Source organism: Neophocaena asiaeorientalis, unplaced genomic scaffold (genome assembly GCF_003031525.2).
Source record: "Neophocaena asiaeorientalis asiaeorientalis breed wild unplaced genomic scaffold, Neophocaena_asiaeorientalis_V1.1 scaffold129, whole genome shotgun sequence".
NCBI classification, from domain to species: Eukaryota; Metazoa; Chordata; class Mammalia; order Artiodactyla; family Phocoenidae; genus Neophocaena; species Neophocaena asiaeorientalis.
Window position 1 is genome coordinate 7655115 of NW_020172446.1, and position 17038 is coordinate 7672152.

A 17038-nucleotide genomic window follows, 5' to 3' on the forward strand; every position below is an offset into this window, starting at 1 on the left:
CCTGCTGCGGAGCACAGGCTCCGGACGCGCAGGCCCAGCCGCCATGGCTCACGGGCCCAGCCGCTCCGCGGCATGCAGGATCTTCCCAGACCGGGGCACGAACCCACATACTCTGCATCAGCAGGTGGACTCCCAACCACTGCACCACCAGGGAAGCCCCAAAGTTCTGTTCTTTAAATGGAGCATTCCTGAGGGATTCCCAGCCAAGGGGGGCAGAACTTACCCGCAATCCTGACACCCCCAGCCAGCCTGGAAGGACTGACGTGGGTCAGCAACACCTGTCTGCATGACCAGTATGAACTTCCCAGGTGCTCCCTGTGGCCTGTGCCCCACCTAGTTATTCTGTTGGATGTTTCCTGGAATGACCTGATTTCGAGCTCCTACAAGTGACCCATGCATCTGATAAGCATGATTTCCCTATTTCTAGACAGCTGGCCAGAAATTTCATTTCTACCCTAAGTACTTAGAAAGGGAACCTGTCCTGGAAGAAAGAGGTTACATCTTTCTCTGTAAATGCAGAGCAGAGGAAGGCCTGATCAATTCCACCCTGAAGAGAGCAGGAAGACGTCAGAGTTTCCAGGGACCCTTCCAAGGAAGGAGGAGAGGTGCTACTTGCCAGGAATAAGTGCTACCAGTCTTTTCACTCATTCATGTTTGATCATTTTATTCTCCGCTGTCTGTAGCCATCAGAAGGCAAACCTCAAATGCAAGGTTACTGACAGAGAAAGTAATAGCGGGGCCAGGGAGAGCCAGGAGACTATTAGGATACTCCACAGTTAAGGTTAGAAGAGAAGATGCGCCTCAAAAAAGAGAGTATGGGCTTCCCTGGTGGCGCAGTGGTTGAGAGTCCACCTGCCGATGCAGGGGACACGGGTTCGTGCCCCGGTCCGGGAAGATCCCACATGCCGCAGAGCGGCTGGGCCCGTGAGCCATGGCCGCTGAGCCTGCGTGTCCGGAGCCTGTGCTCCGCAACGGGAGACGCCACAGCAGGGAGAGGCCCGCGTACTGCAAAAAAAATAAAAATAAAAAAGAGTAGGTGATGGCAGCTCAGAAGATGAAAGAAGGCTACAAGCTCAGATCCCTAAGGACAGAGGGAATGTGCTAGAATCTGGCTGGGTCTGAGACAAGAATCTAGAAACTTACAGCACATTCAGCACCAGGACTGCCACATAGAAAGGACAAGCAGAGAACACACCTGTGTGGGCCACCCTTACCTAGATCCGCCATCCACTGGACCAGCATGTGGACGAACATGGCCAGCACGTTGCCCCCATTGAGTGATGCTGCCACCGCCAGGTAGGTCCTGTCAAAGTACGGGAAGTAGGCGACTGGAGCTGCAGGGTCTGGAGTCTGCACTGGCTGGAATCCTGAAGGCATGGAGGCTACCAGTTGCACCGAGGTGCTGATGTTGAGAACTGGATGTGGTCCAAAGAAAGCAGAGGTTAGGCCTGTTGGGCTAACTCAGAGGCCACAAGTCACAACAGGGTCGGAGAGCGTGCCACAGATTCCTGGATACTCCTCCTTTCAGGAGGAAGGGCCTAGTCCTCCACCCCTGAGTGTGGGCTGGACTCAGTGACTGGCTTCTAATGAAGAGAGTAAAGCAGAAGTGACAGTGTGTGACTCTGGAGACCAGGTCATAAAAGGGCACTGCAGCTTCCCTCTTGATCACTTGCTCCAGGGGAGGCAGGTACCACGTCGTGAGCAGCCCTATGGAGAGGCCCACTGGATGGTTGCTGGCATAACTGACCCCATCTTGAGCCCGTACGGTCCCTCCTGTCCTTCCGCTGACCCCACCCAGGACTGTACTAGGTGGTGAATCACTTCTCTGTCGTCAAGGGCTTTGTAGTTAGTAGATATTGTTTAACAACGGTTAGGGCCAGGTGGCCTCTATGCTCTGTTAGTTCCCAAACTATGCTGACTTTTGCTGATGTATTCCCAGAGCCCATGAGACTAGTTACCCATTCAATCATCTTAACTTAGGAGTGTATGTCCTGTTTCCAGGCACCCACCCTCACATCCTAGGTTAACTATAAAACTGTCCCACAGGCCCCTTGGTGGTGCAGCTGCCAATGCTTCCAGATCATTTTCTGCCTGATCCCACTCTGTAAGTTACCCTAAAATAAACTGACCCATTGATTATATGGAGCCGCCTGCCTCATTTTTCAGTCTCAAGATGCATTCTCAGTTCGGTGGGTACTTTTCATTCCCTCCGTCCTCCAACACCTACAAGGAGCTGAGGCCTCCTGCCAAGAGCCACATGAGTGAGCTGAGAAGTGGATCCTCCAGCCCAGTCAAGCCTTCAGATGACTGCAGCCCCAGCTGACTGACAGTATGATTGCAATCCAGCCACACCTAGACGCCTGACTCTCAGAAACTGTGTGAGATAATAAGTGTTTGCTGTTTTAGGCTACTAAGTATTGGAGCGATTTGTTACACAGCAATAAGCTACTATTCATAGAGAGTCCAGACCTCAGCCCAAGTGTTTTATTCTTTGGGAGGTTTCATTCATTTTTGGTGGGTACCACCTCCTCCCCATTGCCAAGGTGTGCTTCTCAACCTCCCTCCACCAGCAGGGGGGACGCTCCCAGACCTAGAACAGAGGGGATGATTTTCTCCTCTAGATGGAGGCCAGAGCCTACAGACTGTCCCAGGAGTCTCTCCTCCATTTCTCACGAGACCTGGCCAGAAGGCCTGCTCCTCTCAGTCTTTTGGGGCTAAACTAACTGAGGTCAGCATCCAACTATCCTACCTCCTGGGAGGCAGAGGCAAGGAGAGTGAAAACAAATCTCAGAAAGTCAATAAACTTGACTTCCTGCCACATCAAGACTTTCACCATGACGATAAACCAGAAGCATCGTGCCCTCCACCTATCCCCTCGGGGGGAAGTGTCAGTGAAGGGGGCCGACCAGCCTTGCCCATGGACACCGCACAGCTGGGCACAGGCCAGCAGCCCCAGTCTAGAACCAGAGACCACAACCAGCTCAGTGAAGATGGAGCCTAAATCTTAGCTTCTTCCCATTTGACCAGCCCCTCACTCACCATCTAGAAAGGACAGTTATATCCAGGCACATGACAGCTCTCTGTGGAGGGAACAGCCTAAGATTTGAAGACTACCAGGTAGGAGGAAAGGGCCAGACTCTTTATAGGCACCATCCCAGTGCATCACGACAACTGCCCCATGAGAAAGGCATCATCATCCTCATTTTGGATGATGACAAGGGCTCAGGGAGAAAATTCAGGAGAAAAAGACGGGGTTTTTGACCTTAAAAGATTTTATCACATATTTGTGCAAACAAAAGTGGCAGAATCTGGATATATGTATAACAGATTCACTTTGTTATACACCTGAAACTAACACAACATTGTAAATCAACTATACCTCAATAAAAAAAAACTTTTTTTAAGTGGCAGAATCTCACCTTTCCCTCTCACCTAATCTTGAATTAAGAGGAATTACTACCAAAAACAAAACAAAAAGTCACTTGAAATTTTAGTTTTTAAGAATGTACTGAAATAGGAATAAACTACTGCTTCAGAGGATACGCTGGTCAGAGTTTTTAAACTCAAGGTTAAATTGTAATAGTTCTAACTGATGGAGGAAAAAAAAGATGTGATGACAAAGAAAATCCGAGTAAGATGAATGACTTCTCTGTTCCCGTTGATAACAAGGCGAGGCTCTCAAAGTGGGCCCACTCAGCCAGGCTGCCCTGAGGATCAAATGAGACACACAGCCTGCAATCACCCTGCTCGGGGAGGCAGACCCAAAGTCTACCCCAGCCCCAGGAGGGGCCAACGACAGCCCCCAGGCCTTATCCAGCCTGCCATCTGTTTTTGTATGGCCCAGGAGCTAAGAAAGTCTCTTCCATTTTTTTTAAAATGATAGCTTTATTGAGATGTAATTCAGAAAATTCACCATAAAATGCACCCTTTTAAAGTGTACAGTTCTGTGCTTTTTAGTATATTCACAGAGTTGTACAAACATCACTGAGATCTAATTTTGGGACATTTTCACCACTCCAGAAAGAAATTTCATACTGGTTAGCAATCAACCCCATGTCCCAGCCCTAGACAACCATGAATCTGCTTTCTATCTCTATGGATTTGCCTATATTCTGGACATTTCACAGGAATGGAATAATATAGTATGTGGCCTTTCACTTTCATTCACATGTTATGGCATTTTAGCTCTGTGGATACACCACATTTTAAAAATCCATTTATCAGTCGATAGGCATTTAGGTTGTTTCTACATTTTGGCTATTATGCATAAGGCTGCTAGGAACATTTGTGTACACGTTTTTTGTGCGGACATGTGTTTTCAATTCTTTTGAGTATACACATAGGAGTGGAATGGCAGGGTCCCATGGTAATTCCATGTTTAACTTTTGAAGAACTGCTAGACAGTTTTCCAAAGGGACTGCACCATTTTACAATCCCAGTAGCGTGTTCTTACCTTTTTAAAAGGTTGAAAAGAAATGAAGGGGAGAAGAATATTTCATGACACATGAAAATTTTATGAAATTCACATTTCAGCCTCTATAAATAAAGTTTTATTGGAACACAGCTATACCCACTCACTTATGCATTGGCTATGACTGCTTTCCTGCCCCAACAGCTGTTAAGTAGTTACGATAGAAACAAAATGGCCCACAACGCTTAAAATATTTACAATCTGGCCCTTTACAGGAAAACTTTGCCAGCCCCTGCCCTGGATTGCTGTCTCCCCTTCACTGTGACTCTCTTACATGGAACACAGGGACGTCTGCGCTTCTACTCAGATCTGAGGAACTTTCGTTGACAAACACACAATAACAAAACCCCTAACCTATTGAATAATAATCTATTTTCTTGGTCATGGAGACACATAGAAACCAGCCAACTAGAGAGAGTCATTTCCCTCACCTGTCTCTAGAGAAGAAAGGCACAGACTGTGTGGTCAGGACAGAAATTGCCCTGCTGAATTGTAAGCTCCCGGGGCAGGGGCTTCACCTGTAGGGATGAGGGTGTTTTTCATGTTTGTAACATAATGGTCAAGAGGACGCTGCGACTGCTGGCTATGTGTGCCCCTCGGACCCTGGCACAGAGCTGGGGCTTAGGAGGCCCCAGTAGAAGTCTGAGGAGAGAACCAAAGACAGACTTACCTGCGTCTGTCCTTTGGGCCATACAGGAATAGACAGAGGCCTGCAAATCCCCCAAGGCCACGCCCACCTGTGTCCCCTTTGGGATCTCAAACCAGGCCTGGGAAGTTCTGCCTGCCACGTTGCCAGGGTCGGTGACGTCCGGCAGTAGGTGGACGGGAAAGCCTGCGTCCCTCAGTCTGCAAACCAAAAGTGGACAGCATATCTACCTGGTGCTTGGTTTTCTATTTTCTGTTGTTTCCAGGAAACTCAGCAACGGAAAGCGCAATAGGATACACATTCAAGAAGGGAGGGCAGAATCCAGTGTGTTCACAGAGGGCCTCTTTGGCTTTTTTTAAACCATGAGGAAAAGCCTTGAGTTATTTAAAGAGTGAACCCTGGCTTTCAAGAGCTTGGGATGGGCCTCTTGGAGAAGAACACAACCAGTTTGAGCAGAGGTGGTCAGAAGGGACTGGATAAGAAGCAGATTTCATCGGCATCCAGCCTCCTCCATTTGAAGGGAGAGCAAACACTGTGCAAAGGGAGGAAGCTGGAGTTTTAGAGCAAAGTCACAGCTGGTTAGCACAGGCCAAACCAAAGTCAAACCCATCAGTCTCCTGAATACCAAATGCATCCATCACTCGTGGTTAGTGAACACGGGGCTGCCAGTTTTATAAAACATGCTGGAAAGTCCTTTACCTGAACTACCAGGTGCTTTTTGTTTTATTACAGAGCTCAGAATTTGGACCCTGAAGGCAGTGAACTTATAGGGCACTGGACTGCTGGACCTGAAAAGGCAAATGATTGCTTAAAGGGAACTTAAAAGGCATCCCTTAAGCCTACTACTTCCATTTCTTAACCCTATTTTAAAATACATTAGGGTGGGGGAGAGAGATAGTTAGGGAATTTGGGATTGACATGTACTCACTGCTATATTTAAAATGGATAACCCACAAGGACCTACTGTATAGCACAGGGAACTCTGCTCAATATTATGTAACAACCTAAACGGGAAAAGAATTTGAAAAAGAATAGATACATGTATATGTATAACTGAATCACGTTGCTGTACACCTGAAACTAACACAACATGGTTAATCAACTATACTCCAATATAAAATAAAAAGTTAAAAAAATAAAATAATATGTTAAAGAATGAATGCTGTTCTTTGGAATCTACGGGCTGGCTCAGGGCACAGACAGAACTGGGGAGCCCACCCTAGGTCTGGACAACAGTGGAGGAGCAGGCAGCACGGCGTGGTGGGTGGCGCCCCTCCCCAAGAACTTCACTTACAGTAAGGCCCACCCATGCCCGGGGACTGGAACAGGCTGGAGGGTGTTGGAGCCTGATTTTGGCCTCGTGGAATCCTCCATTATTCCCAGATGGGAAAGCCCCGCTAACGCTCCCGCTTTAGAGGTGCTGCCCTTCAGCCTCGAGCCAGCCTGCATGGTTATACTCACATCTCCAAGTTCCAGCTTTGGCTCCTGGTGTTGAAATATCCCCAGCTAGCGGCGTTCTGGTCGGACATCAGGGGTCTTGTCAAGCCACACAGCATGGCAACCACATAGTCATGGATAGTGCCAGCTGCATCGTAGGACTTCAGGAACTCTGGGCTGTTTTTCATACCCCAAACAATTCAACGTGGTTTAATATTGACTTGAAAGCATGTGCTGCACCTAACTGTGGGCAGTGTGGACTAGACATGGCATAGCTGGGTAGCAGTCAGAACCCCACAGGCTGTGGATCCCTAGCAGCTGAACCTCCCAACCCCTCCAAGCCAAGCTGGCCAGAGTCAGCCTTAGGGGAGGGTACACATAGGAGGACACACCATGCCTGGGAAAGCAGGACATCAGCCGTTCTCAGCAGCCCTGATCCCACCGTGAACCCATCATGTGATCCTTGGCAAGTCCCTTGCCCTCTCGGGTCTCTTCTTTCCCCCTCTAGGTGAGAATCAGATAACCAATAAGAGCCCTCTGCAAAATGAAGCAGTGGTAGACCAAGTCTAAGACTTGTGACTATACCCTGTGCTGGGCCACACTCACTGAGGGACAATCCAGCACGTGGAGTGATGCTGACCAGCTAGCAGTACAGCTCCCTAGCCACTCTCGTTCCCCTGCAAATCCGCCACCCAATTCAAACAACAGGTGTCCGTACCTATTTTTCAAAAGCCAGAAGATGGTTGCGCAGCCAAACCCCGTGGCCACACTGAGATGAGACTCTGGCCGGGGCAGAGAAGCCAGGAACTCACTGCCACACCGGCCATCCTGCCACGTTACCAGGTGGCTCACGGCTCTGGGCTCGAACACAGGGGCAGCCCCTGCCTCAGTCCATTCACAACCTGGAACGAAGGAGATGACCAAAAATGGAGAAAAGAGCAACGGACTGGCACCAGCATGTCCTTGAGACTACTCTGCTAGTGAGGTTATAGGACAGACTTTGTCACCCATGACAATGCTTCACTCACACTCAGGGGTTCTGGCCAAAAGCAGGGAGTGGATGGACCTAGAGATTGTCATACTGAGTGAAGTAAGGCAGACAGAGAGAGGCAAGTGATATCATATGATATCACTTATATGTGGAATCTAAAAAAAAAAAAAAAAGGGGTACAAATTAACTTATTTAAAAAACAGAAATAGAGTCACAGATGTAGAAAACAAACTTATGGTTACCAGGGTGGAATGGGGTGGGGGAGAGATAAATTGGGAGATTGGGATTCAGATATACACAATGCTATGTATAAAATAGATAACTAATAAGGACCTAACTAATAAGGACCTGGCGGTCCAGTGGTTAGGACTCAATGCTTTCACTGCTGAGGGTCCAGTTCAATCCCTGGTCAGGGAACTAAGATTCCACAGGCCCCAAGGTGCGGCCTTAAAAAAAAAAGAAAGAAAGAAAGAAAGAAAGAAAGAAAAGAAAGGACCTACTGTATAGCACAGGGAACTCTACTCAATCCCTCTGTAATGACCTATATGGGAAAAGCAGCTAAAAAAGACTGGATATATGTATATGTATAACTGATTCACTTTGCTGTACAGCAGAAACTAACACATTGTAAATCAACTATACGCCAATAAAAATCATTTAAAAAAAAAAAAAAGAAGAGCAGGGAAGCGGTCACAGATAATATGCACCTGAAGCTTACTAAGTTTCACCCAGGAGGAGGGAGTAAGCTGGGGATGGGGTGGTCCACCCTCACAACTATGTTTCTGCCTAAAGCTGGAATTCTTATCCCAGCCCTAAAGCTGGAAATCTGAAGCTTTTTCTTCAACCCTTTTATCTGCTTCCAAAACTCTTTTGACCCTTTCTCTTCTTTTTACTTTTAGGACTATTTTGTTTGTGTTATAAAATAAATACGGAGTTCCTACCATTTACCAGGTATTGTTCAAAGCACTTTAAAAATATTAATTTTTTTAATCTACATATTAGCCTTACAACATAGGTGTGATATTTATCCCCATTTTCACATAAGACATATGAAACTTAGAGAAGCTTTAAAAAATCTTGTCAAAGATCACATAGCTACTAAGTGGTAGAGGCAGGATTCAAGTCCAGTCTGTTCCAGAATCTGGCCTGATGGATGTTCTTTCTCTCACTTTCTTCTTTTTTTTGGCAATAATAATAATTTAAAAATTTTTTTAATTATACAAATGATAAGTGAAGGCATTCTCAATATAAAATGTTCAAATATTACAGATAAAGCAAAAGGCCTGCTTGACCATCCCCATCAGAGTCCCAGCCCCCTTCCTGTCACTGTTAGCACTTGTAGAGTTTTTTTTTTATTTTTTGGCCGCGCAGCACGTGGGATCTTAGTTCCCTGACCAGGGATCGAATCTGCACCTCCTGCACTGGAAGCGCGGAGTCTTAACCACTGGACCGCCAGGGAAGTCCCGTTGTTGGGTTTTTATACTCACACAACATATTCTCTTTGGTTTGGTTGATTTGGGCTGGGTTTTATTATATTTTGGTTTTGTCTGTTTTTTAAAAACAAACAGTACTATACTGTATGTATTTTTCTAGTGGTTGTTTTTACCATCCAGCAACATGTCCTGGAATTCCTTCCATGTTAGTACATGTGAACGCACCTTATTCTTTTCAACTACTGCATACCATTCTACAACGTGAGGTACCAACATTTATTTAACCACTCCCCCATGAGGAAACAAGGATGCCATGAGTGACCGTGATTATGCCTCTTTTGCATATACATGTTAAAGTCCTTTTCCTGAACAGATTTTAAGTAGTAGGGCCACTGAGTCATAGTAACGCTTATTTTTACAGTGTATAATTTAAAAGCTTTATCCTCACCCCCGGCAATTAGCAAATGGGTTTCATATTAGTTCAGTTGGAAGTTTTCTTCCTGTAGTTGCTATAATTCTCTTATCTTTTGTTTTGTTTTTTTGCGGTACGCGGGCCTCTCACTGTTGTGACCTCTCCCGTTACGGAGCACAGGCTCCGGACGCGCAGGCTCAGCGGCCATGGCTCACGGGCCCAGCCGCTCCGCAGCATGTGGGATCTTCCCGGACCGGGGCACGAATGCGTGTCCCCTGCATCGGCAGGCGGACTCTCAACCACTGCGCCACCAAGGAAGCCCAACTCTCTTATTTTTAACACCCTGCCAAACTGCCCTCTGAAACGGCCAAACTAATACATACTACCAGGAGTGATATTTTAAAAAACCAATATTCCACCCCCTTTGCCAACTCTTGACATTCTCAAACTGCTTTCTTACAATCCAGTGGGTGGAAAATGATTTCTCGTTGTTGTTTTCCTCTGCATTTTCCTAATTCCTAATGACACCGAGCATCTTTTCATATGCTTATTAGCTATTTGTATTTCCTCTTCTAGGAATTGCCTGTTGGTTTCCTCTGCCCATTTTTCCACAGGGCCATTGGTCCTTTCTTTGTTATTTGTTCTTTATATGCACCCATATTCGTCCTTTGTCTACTATATACTAGTGAATAATTTCTCCCTGTCTGCTCCTGGCTTTTTAGCTTGATTTTATGATCCCCACTTCTCTCCTGCTATTACTGAGCCTGAAAATGGAATGTGGAAACTGGTGTAACCACAGGTCTCTCAGAAGACACTAGTCACTCCCTCTCTTCTCCAATTGGCACCCTTGTGGAAGCACTTAGCTCTCCGCTCAGGTTACTGGTGCCTGTCTGTGTTGACTGCCTTGAGCGAGCCCTGGAAGACGAGGGCTGCATCCTGTTTCTATGTCTCCCGCGGGGCCCAGCACAGAGCCTCATATATTGTCGGTTCCGAAACCAAACTGAATTACAGCCGCTATTAAAAGCAGAACGACTTTATCTCAAATATGATTTCACTCACTCTGCTAAGCAGGTATCATCGTCAAACAGTGGCTCTCCTTCCCAGAAACTGAAACCAAAACAAGAAGGCATGCAGGTGGGCCCCATGAAATATTAAGCAGCTCTCTCCACCGATGTGAGCGATGGTTTGTGTGGTCGTTACAGAGGCCAGGAGATGGGCAGAAAGGAAGGCGTGTGACCGGAGCACAATCATTAGATCTCTGCTGTCCTCTTTGGGAAGGGTTTTAGTATTAAAAGGACGTTTATTCTCGTTAATGCAAAATTAAGGAGTTTAAAAACTTTTACAACCTAGACTGCCCCTGAGAGGTCAGCTCTAACACCAGAACTGGCCTTTCGCTCCTGCTGGGGATTGGAGCCAAGCAGCTCCCGTGGTCCCAGCTGGCCTGACGACAGGCAGACAAAGGGAGAGGAGGAGGGGGAGAGCCTGGGTGGGCTTCTGCAGTCACCCAGGCCCCCCCTGGGGACTGATCAAAGGATGCACCACCAGACCCCTGTCAAGCCACCGAGAGGCAAGTCACCACTCACTTGGCCCAGGGGAATCGGAATCACTGATCCTCTAGGCAGAGGAGGGGTGAATCCAATGTCCAACCTCCACCCTGCAAAGTAGCCATCCATACTATGCTTAAAACACCTGCAGTAAAAAGTTGATAGTTTTGAAGCTGGATGATGGGTATGTGTCAGTTCATAATGCTGTTCTCCCTACTTTTACGTCTATGTCGAACTTTCTATAATTTAAAAAAAAATTTTTTTTAACACTTGCCATAACAGCAGCTAATAACTTCCTACGGGAACCTAATCCTTCCTTGGATATTCCGTTGGGAAATTCCTCCCTTCATTGAGCTAGTGTGTCCTCCTGTGACTCTGGTCCTCCCCAGAGACTTTCAAAGTTCAGTGTCTGAAGTCAGACAGACTTGAGTTCAAAAGCTGGAGTCACGGGACTTCCTTGGTGGCACAGTGGTTAAGAATCCGCCTGCCAATGCAGGGGACACGGGTTCGAGCCCTGGTCCGGGAAGATCCCACATGCCGTGGAGTAACTAAGCCCGTGAGCCACAACTACTGAACCTGCGTGCTGCAACTACTGAAGCCCGCACTCCTAGAGCCCGTGCTCTGCAACAAGAGAAGTCCCCGCTCGCCACAACCAGAGAAAGCCCGCGCGCAGCAACAAAGACCCAACGCAGCCAAAAATAAAAATTAATTAATTGGGCTTCCCTGGTGGCGCAGTGGTTGGGAGTCCGCCTGCCGATGCAGGGGACACGGATTCATGCCCCGGTCCAGGAGGATCCCACATGCCGCGGAGCGGCTGGGCCTGTGAGCCATGGCCGCTGAGCCTGCGCGGCCGGAGCCTGTGCTCCGCAACGGGAGAGGCCACAGCAGTGAGAGACCCGCGTACCGGAAAAAAAAAAAATTAATTAATTAATTAAAAAAGAGAAAAGCTGGAGTTGCTACTTGCTGCCACGTGACCCTGAGCATATTATTTTATCCTCTCTGAACCTCCGGGTCTCATCTGCACAAGAGGGAGAGTAATGTAACCCACGTCATAAGGGTGTTGGGAAAATTCAATGAGATCGCACAGGTAACATACTTAGCTCAGCACCTGGCATGCGAGGTGCTCACTGCTGTTTTCCTGGCTTAATACTCCTCCTAGAGGCCAAACAGAACAGGCCACCCACCTCTGCACTGTGGCAGACCTCCTGAAAGAAGACGACCAACTAAATGATGCTTAGCAACTGTGCCCAGGAAAAGGATGTGCCCTGGGACTGAAAAATCACAAACATCTGTGATTATGTTAAACAACAAAAACTATGCCTAAATTCAGAAGAGTGTCCTCTGCGTCTTGGAATCTACAGCTACACTAATCTCTTGGTTGTTGGCACTGATGCTCCAAGACACTGGCGCAAAGAAAGGGAAGGCTGTGGAAGATCCACTCCACTGAATCCAACAGAGAATCAGAGAGAACTCGCTCTTCTCCCTCTCCCTGTTCATGAATAATGTGTGAGTGGACAGTTCACTTCATTACATCCTTTGAACAGGACAGGATGTACACAACATGCAAGAGGCAGCAGTACAACCTGACCCTTCACAGAGAGCCCTTGGCAGCCCTTTTCTGGTTCCAGGGGAGACAGGAGATAAAAGGGCCCCAGGCTGAGCAGCTGGAGTCTGTCCCCTGCGGACAGATACTCCAAGATGAAGGTAATAGCGGAGCGAAGAGTTGAGGGCTGTCCAGATAAAAGATAAAGAGACCACATATTCCTCATTCTCGAGATCAAGGAGCCCTTCTCAAGTACACGTGCACAGAAAGGCTCCTCGGGGGTCAAAAAGGGAAGGGGTGCCACTCCATAGTAGGTGATGTCAACCTACCCGTAGGCCTCTTTGCTAGAATCCATCTTGCCTAAGAGATGTGCGCACACACAGGGGAGGACCCTGAGATAAACCAAATAAGGACTCAGAGCCAGTCAAAGCAAGATGATTGGCCAAGGGAAATCAGAAGAAATGCCCCATATAAGTGATTCAAACTACCACGAGGGCGCGAGCCTCTGCCCCTCTGAGCCTGCCTGTGTGTCTATACACACGTACCCTTTTTCCTCCTAATAAACACTTTACTTGTTTCACTACTTTCTGTCTCTTTGTGGAAATTCATTTCTACAAAGCCGACGGGCTAGAGCCTTATCACTGGCCGCTGGTCCCTGGTGGTCTAGTGGCTAGGATTCAGCACTTCAGTCTCTGGCCAGGGCAACCAAAACCCTGCTTCAAGCCGTTGCAGGCCGAGGCCACCTGAGATCACAGGGTGACTGTTAACAGCACGTGACCACCCCCAAGCTCAGCATACCTTGGCCTGTTTTCCAGAACATGACTCCGTGCATCTGTCCTGACACTCCAATGCCACAGACCTTGCAGAGCTGCTGCCGGGGAAGGGCAGCAAGGCACTCGTGGAGGGCCTGGATGATTCTTCTCACATCCTGCTCTTGCCCCTGGAAACAGAACAGGATATGTTGGACAGAGGTACACACACAGGCAGGGGAAGGAGGGCAGAGGCGCCAGGGACTTCCTGGGTGGTGGCTGCCCACCTAATTCCACCGAGGTCACTTCCAGGACCTGCTGAGGGGCCTCAAGGAGGGGATGTGGGCCTGAGGGTTCTCCACCACCTCCAGCGGGGCCTGGAGTAGGAACGTGGTGGGCGAGGTCCCACTTCTCCCTTCACAGATGAGGCGCTTCTGTGGATTAAGTTCAGCCAATGGCCTGGGCTCTGCCCGCTGCCGTGGAAGAGTCTGAGCTGAGAAATGCACTGCCCTGCCCTACAGGAGCTTACTGTCCAGCAGGACAGGAAAACACAAGAAAGACCATGCTGCAAGAAGAAATAAGGCAAAGGTCTTTGGCAAGGCACAATGGAGCATTGGGGTAGAGGAAGGATGGAACACAGCAGGGAGGAACCCAGCAGGAAAGGTGTAGGCAAGAAAGGCTTCCTGGACTTAAGCACCTGAGGACCAGCCCTAGTGTTTGCTCCAGTTCATCCATCTGGCAAACATTTCCCGAATGCCCTGAGGGCTTGCATTTGTTCCGGGGGGCAGTGCAGGCCTCCCCTCCTTGGAGTTAAGCCTTCATTTGTCAGCCTGCTGGCCTTGGGCTGTGGCAGTTCTTGGCTCCAAACAAACATGATCGAAGGAGAAGAAAGAAGAAAGGTGAGGAGGGGTAGGGCTGGGGAAGGAGAGGAGAGGGAACACAGAGCATTTCGTTGAGGAGGCAACCCTACATCCTAACAAGACTCTTTATGCAGGAGAGACTACAGTAGAACTGAGCGAGCAGTAAAAGATGGGGCAGAGAGGAGATGCATGGCTATGCATGATCCCCCAGGAGGGAAGAAATAAGACAGCGGGCAAAGGAAGAAGGAAGCAGGGAAGAGGCATTGTTTACACCTGCCCTGTCCAACATGCCAGTCATCAGCTACACACAGCTAGTCTCAATTGAAATCTACACACCAGATTTCAGATTTAGTATGAAAAAAAAAGCACAATATCTCATTAATAATTCTATATTGATTATTACATATGGAAATGATATGTTTGGATCCATTGGGTTAAAATAATAAGCAATGAAACTTAATTTTACAGTTCCTTTTTACTATTTTTTGATACGGGCACCAGAAAGTTGAAAATTACGCGTGTGGCTCACATTTGCACTGCACAGTGCTGGTTTAAAGAGTTCCCACGTGGCATGAACCCAGATGGTACATGAACGCAGGACAGAGGAGCTGCTGTTTAAAATGGGCCTAGGGTGGGTAAGCTGTGTAGGTAAGGACAGCAGAGGAGTGAAACAGGCCAGAGGGGAGTGAAGGCAAGGAGGCACTCAGTATGTGGGGAGTTTTAGTGGTGAATGTGATGGGGGAGCAATTCTTGGACAGACAGTGGATACACCCACAATGTCACAGGAAAGGCGCTGCCCCCATTCCTTGATTCAGAATATCAAGTGGTCTACATTCAGATCAGATGCTAGAAATTCAGATTTGAAAAAAGAATTTAGGAACTCGTTCAACCCTCCTCCCCCACACCCCTTTTTACAGATGGGGAAACTGAGGCCCAGACAGGGAAAATTCATAACACAGAAAGGGTCACAGAGCTTCCCTCAAAAATCTTGATATTTTAAAGTTGCAAAGAGCTAAAAGTCTGACCTTCCACATAGCTGCCAAAGTTGACCATGGAGTACACAATGCTTCTAAAGAGTGAGAAATATGGACATGAGGAAAGAACAGAGCCACCAGGTGTTTCTATGGATCAGTAGTGTTTACCCCAGGGATGATTTTTGTCCCCTCGGGGGCATTTGGCAATATGGAGGCATTTTTGGGTGTCTCAGCTGGGGAGGAGGGTTCTACTGGCATACAGTGGGTTAGAGGCCAGGGATGTTGCTAAACATCCTACAACGCACAGGACAGCACCCCACAACAAAGAATCATCCAACCTCCAAATATCAACAGTGCCAAGGTGAAGAAATCCCGCTATAGGTGAAATTACAACAAGGCTGTTTGTCCCAGAGCACAACACACATGTGGAGGATGCAAGGGGGGCTATTACCGGCCTCCCCTAAACCCCCCCTTAGGCAGGTGTGGAGCACTGGGCGTGCCTGTAAACACAGAACACTGTGCTGGACGCTGGGGGAAGTGGGGAAAGTAGTTTTCAAGAAGTGGCCCTATTTCAAGAGAAAAGGGCACTGCCTAAAACTCACCCCTGTAATCGCAGCTCTGCTGCTTACCCCCACAGGGTCAGAGCTGACTTTGCCTCCACTTCATGGTCCATGAAGTGAGATAATCATTCTAAAATGTCCTGATGCCCCAACCAAGCTAATTTTGAAAGGCTCTATGAAAATGCGAAGTGCTCCTGAAATCTTTATCCTCTGAAATGCTTCTGATCAAGATGGACTCTGAACCCTAAAGGACTGAGTCCAGGTATGTGGCAAGAGCTTGTGAAAAACAAAGCTATTGGGAGTGGGGTTTGGCTCAGAAAATCGAGGTTTGTGGCTGGAAGGGGCCATAGAGGTCATCTATTTCAATTATAAGAACAAGCTGAGATCCAGGAAAAAAAAAATGTCATGAGGATACACAGAAAGTTCCTTGATATTAATCTGTATTATCAATGAACTGAACATAGAGCTACCTTTTTCAAGGAATTAATGGAATCCATCTCTGAGGATTGACATCCTTTCTGAACCCACAACTTGCAATTGAGCCCACTGTGGTGAAATTCTCCATTTCTATATTGTAGCTTTCACAAAACACTAGTTTTCGTGTAGAATTATCAATCTGACCTTTTTCTAACATTTTAATTGAGGTATCTCTCAATGTCTATCTGTCCTGGCGTCTTTCTTCCAAGGTATCTCAGCCTTTGGGGCCAGGGGACTTTTGCTGTCCAAGTGTTTGAGTTCCTCCACCCACAATCCACTCCTGCAGGATGAGAGAGCAGCAGGTTACGCTGGATTTTGCGTCTGATTTCTCAAGGAAAACCCAGACACCGCCCTAGGGAACAAGCTGAATCCTGAATTTGAGGACACCTGCAGATGTGAGGAGCAGAGAGCCGCGAGAATGAGAAGGCAGCCTGAGATCGCTCCATATGCAGGAGAGCAATTTCCTGCAGGTCAGGATACAGAAAGTGGAGGGCAGAGAGCACGGGGATATAGCGCCAAGGTCAAGGCTCCCAAAGAAGGCCCGAGAGTGGGGCGATCGGTGCCAGCAGGTGGGAAAGCTCCTGGGAGGAGATCTATCGGATCGAGGGAGTTGCAGCGGGCAGGCAGAGATCAGGCAGGCTGGAGCAGTCAGGGAGACTTCTCTAAGGAGGAAGAGGGTGTCTGGAGGCTCCTGGAGGCGGCGAGGCTCCAGGGCGCTGCCTCACCTGGGGCCCCGCCGCCGCGCTCTGGGCCGCAGTCTCGGCCCGCGCAGGCCGGGCACAGCTCGCCAGTACCACGAACCCAGAAGGGTCGCCGCGCGCGGCTTCCACCAGGGCCGCCTTCACAGACGTGGTGCCCAGGTCGATGCCGAGAGTGACAGAGCGTGCAGCCATGACAGCGATTGAGTCTGGGGCCGGGGCGCACCTTCCAGCACACTTCAC

The 17038-nt window shown here is 48.2% G+C and overlaps 1 protein-coding gene across 1 annotated transcript in view; it reads right to left on the reverse strand.

Annotated features, from left to right (window-relative positions):
• Positions 1 to 17033, reverse strand: part of SHPK (sedoheptulokinase) — a 21120-nt gene extending 4087 nt beyond the window's left edge. Inside the window, exons 1-6 of the mRNA XM_024737295.1 lie at positions 16823 to 17033; positions 13276 to 13417; positions 7273 to 7456; positions 6579 to 6731; positions 5142 to 5317; positions 1215 to 1415 (exon numbers count right to left, since the gene is read on the reverse strand). Coding sequence (XP_024593063.1) covers positions 1215 to 1415; positions 5142 to 5317; positions 6579 to 6731; positions 7273 to 7456; positions 13276 to 13417; positions 16823 to 16990 — 1024 coding nt within the window. The 5' untranslated portion in view covers positions 16991 to 17033. The remainder of the gene's footprint in view (positions 1 to 1214; positions 1416 to 5141; positions 5318 to 6578; positions 6732 to 7272; positions 7457 to 13275; positions 13418 to 16822) is intronic.
• Positions 17034 to 17038: the final 5 nt, after the last annotated feature.